The sequence below is a fragment of the Arachis hypogaea genome, chromosome 5, assembly GCF_003086295.3.
Source record: "Arachis hypogaea cultivar Tifrunner chromosome 5, arahy.Tifrunner.gnm2.J5K5, whole genome shotgun sequence".
NCBI classification, from domain to species: Eukaryota; Viridiplantae; Streptophyta; class Magnoliopsida; order Fabales; family Fabaceae; genus Arachis; species Arachis hypogaea.
In genome coordinates, this window is record NC_092040.1 from 58,060,201 (window position 1) to 58,063,482 (window position 3,282).

At 34.0% G+C, this 3,282-nt stretch overlaps 1 protein-coding gene across 15 annotated transcripts; it reads left to right on the forward strand.

Annotated features, from left to right (window-relative positions):
- Positions 1 to 448: 448 nt before the first annotated feature.
- Positions 449 to 2,651, forward strand: LOC112801614 (golgin candidate 6-like). Of its 15 annotated transcripts, none has more exons than XM_072237276.1 (7): positions 450 to 642; positions 876 to 925; positions 1,015 to 1,084; positions 1,493 to 1,588; positions 1,878 to 1,936; positions 2,145 to 2,254; positions 2,422 to 2,651. In XM_072237276.1, the coding sequence occupies exons 1-5, from the start codon at positions 640 to 642 to the stop codon at positions 1,884 to 1,886; spliced, it is 228 nt and encodes a 75-aa protein (XP_072093377.1). In that variant the 5' UTR covers positions 450 to 639; the 3' UTR covers positions 1,887 to 1,936; positions 2,145 to 2,254; positions 2,422 to 2,651. The 15 variants fall into 15 exon arrangements, 6 of the variants coding, with proteins under 6 accessions (XP_072093374.1, XP_072093373.1, XP_072093378.1 ...); XM_072237275.1 differs by having other exon boundaries at positions 2,148 to 2,254; XR_011882146.1 differs by having other exon boundaries at positions 461 to 642; positions 785 to 925; positions 2,148 to 2,254.
- The last annotated feature ends 631 nt before the right edge of the window (positions 2,652 to 3,282 follow it).

Below are 3,282 nucleotides of genomic sequence, written 5' to 3' on the forward strand. Positions count from 1 at the left end.
TCGCTGTTGTGCCTTAGTGCCGTCGAGGGAAGTTGCCACCACGGTTGGAATCGCGAACTGAGGAGGAAGTCGTCGATTCTGTCACCGGCACCATGTCTCGTCACCGTTGCTGCCACCAGAGGAAACCACTGTCACTAACGCAAGGAACAGAACTCGAAGAGGGAGGCAGCGGAGGGTGATGCTGCTGTTATCGTCGCTGTGGAGGTGAACCAACGTCGTGTCTTTGCTTCCCAGAACCACCGTTGCTGCTGCCATCATCCCCTAGCTCGGTTGTCATCGCTACTGGAAACTCTGATTGCTGTTGTTACCCGTTAGAGAGAGGAATTGTTCTGTGAAGAGAGGGCTACTGGGGTTCTGCTGCTGGTTCTAATTCTGTTATATTGATTCTGGTCTGTTCTTTTCCTTGGTTCTGAACCATTTGCAAGTTCTGTTCTTTTCCTTGGTTCTGTTCTTTTTATTTAGGTTTTCATCTTCAATTTCTCCGATTCTGAGATTTTCGAATACTTTGTGATTTTTGCGTCTTTCTTTTGTGTGCTATGTGTGTGCAGCGACTATTATTTGGGTCTCGAATTGCATGACGAATTGGAATTCATTGAGCGTACAGCTGCCAATAAGCAACAACTCCAAAAACTATCTGATATGGTGAGCTTCAGCTTCTACTCTCCAATTTTCCATTTGCACTCGAGATGCTTGCATAAATGTGTGTGTGCTCCATGAGCATGAACATAATCGAATTCTTTTAAGGTTCTGATAAATCCTCAATCATTATTGTGTATTGAATTAGTTTCTGGTGAACTCTGTGATCCATGAAGATAGATTTAAGATCTGGTTACAAGGTAATACTTTAGCTCAATTTCAATTTCAATTATGTGCAGTACTATACTTTGCAACTACTGACTGCCCTTCTCACTAATTCTTCACAGAGGTATTAGTATTATAAATTCTATTTGCATTAGTTCCTCAAATTGTTAAATCATCTTTCTCATTAAAGACACTTGCTGGATTCCTCTTCAGGTTGCAGGAAGCTATATTGAACATCCCTCGTGGAATAACACGGCTAATGGATATGCTCATGGATCGCGAGGTACAAGACTTGAAAGCTCCGCAGTCTTCTCAATAACTTTTTCAAACTTAATTGATGTATTTTCTCATATGGCTACACAATATATACTTGTTTAACCTTTCATATTTATGTTGGCTGGTTAAAATTTCAATAAATATGTTGGTGATAATTTGGTACTCTGTAAAAATATTTACCTTTGAAAATTGGAATATTCTAATATAGGTTGCCTATTGATCCTCATTTTGAAAGAAAGCTTGAAATATAATAATCAAAGTTTACCTCCAGCTCCAGGTAATAAGGAACGAAGCCTTATTGCTTCTTACTCACTTGACAAGCTGGGGTAAACTTTTTGTTCTACTAGTATTTTTTGTATTTATTGTGTTGGATGATAGAGTGTTTGTCTTATTTAAATTTATTTAATGATTATAGGACATTCAAAAGATTGTCATCTTTGAAGGTGCATTTGAGAAGATTTTGAGTATCATAAGAGGTGAAGGAAATTCAGATGATGGAGTTGTTGTACAGGTGATATATTAATACTATCAGAAAGTTAAGTAAATTTGTTTTATGTGATTCATGATGAAGCATACTAACCCATGGTTATGGTCTCTACTTGGAACTTCCAAATTTAGATTTCCTCAAGTCTTTGTGCATACAAATATTTTTCTTTTGGGATACATAATAGGAGTTTAGTTAAATGAGTCTTGCAGAGAGCTTACTTGTTTTGTTTTCTAATTATGATGAGCTAGTTTTGTTTACAAATCAATATGATTTATTATTATTATTATTATTATTATTATTTGGATCCAATCAGGTTTGTTGATATCAATTTTAAAGCTGAGAGGAAGTGCTTTCTCTTTTACTCAACAGAAGGTTAGATTCATTAATACTTGAATAGTGGAATTTGTAGCTAAATCTTTTGTTGCTGTAAATTTTTTTGTTCCTTTGCCAAGTATATTGATTTTTTTGTTGAATGGAAAATTTAGGATGGGTGTATAGTTTTTGTGATGAGGATATTGATGCTTTGATAAGCATGTGCTTATGCCTTTGGTTGGTAATAAAATAGGATTTTGAATTTCAGCAGATTGTTGATATTGGCAAAACTCTGCCATTATTCATGGAGCTTCAAACCTTAGGTGACAGGATGTGAAGAACCATGCTCTGCAAAGTGTCTTGTTTTCAATGTTGCAGGTCTCATTTAATTTGAGTTGAACCGTTTGGTTATGATTTTCTCACATGTTTGTACTAACTGAACAATTTGAAATAGGTATTAGAGACAGTAAAGCTCAAATTTTCTAGACAATTTTTTAGAATTGCATTAATTGACACCATATTGTTATTGTTGGTCGTCTTTTCAGGTGTGTGGCACTTATTAAAAGCTTCTTCATGAGAAAGAAGATGTATGAATATGATGGAGTTTGTAATTTGTAGTTTATATTTTGGAGATTTATAATTCCTTGTTTTTCTTGTCCTATGTATCTATCTAGTTCATTAGGGTTCTCCAATGTATCTTGTTAGTTTGTACTTTAAAGTTTATATGTTGAAGATTTATAAAACAATCTTAGTTAAATGAAAGATATTTGAACTATCTATGTTATTATATATTATATGAATGCTGATTTGCTGAGTAAATTAGTTAATATATTAATTAAAAAAATAATTACAAAATAAATAGTGTTTTGTAACTAAAGAAAAAAAATGTTACAAAATCAAGTTACATTTTGTAACAAAATTTTATGATAGGAAAAAATATATTGTTACCAAAAATCCCTTCAAGATCAAAATTTGTTACCACTTTTGTAACGGCTTTTGGTTTTTTGTATCAGAAAAAATTGTTACAAAATATGGTATTGAATTGTAACAGTTTCATTTTTCATTACAAAAACTTTTTGTAACGGGACTTACTGCAATGGAACTTTTTTTTGTTACAAAAAACTTTTGTTTCAAAATTTCGACGTTTTGTAACAATATTTTTTGTTACAAATGCGCCTTTTTCTTGTAGTGTGTGTTTCACCTTCGAGAGCGTTAGTGACACTCACCTTTGTCACTAACGCTCCAAATGCCCAAGTTTTCTACGTTGGAACTCACGTTAACTAAGTAAACGTGGCTCTTAATGTAGTAGTGATGCCATCTTCCAATGTTAGTGACAAAAGTGAGTGTCACTAACGTTGGCTCTTTGATCTCAACTCCACGTTAACTTTCACGTTAATGGTCTTAAT

Excerpts from the sequence above, each read along its gene's own strand:
- LOC112801614 (XM_072237273.1), top strand. Across the intron at positions 926-1,014 it reads CTCACTAATTCTTCACAGAG|GTTGCAGGAAGCTATATTGA; the intron begins GTATTAGTATTA and ends ATTCCTCTTCAG. Across the intron at positions 1,085-1,492 it reads ATATGCTCATGGATCGCGAG|GACATTCAAAAGATTGTCAT; the intron begins GTACAAGACTTG and ends TAATGATTATAG.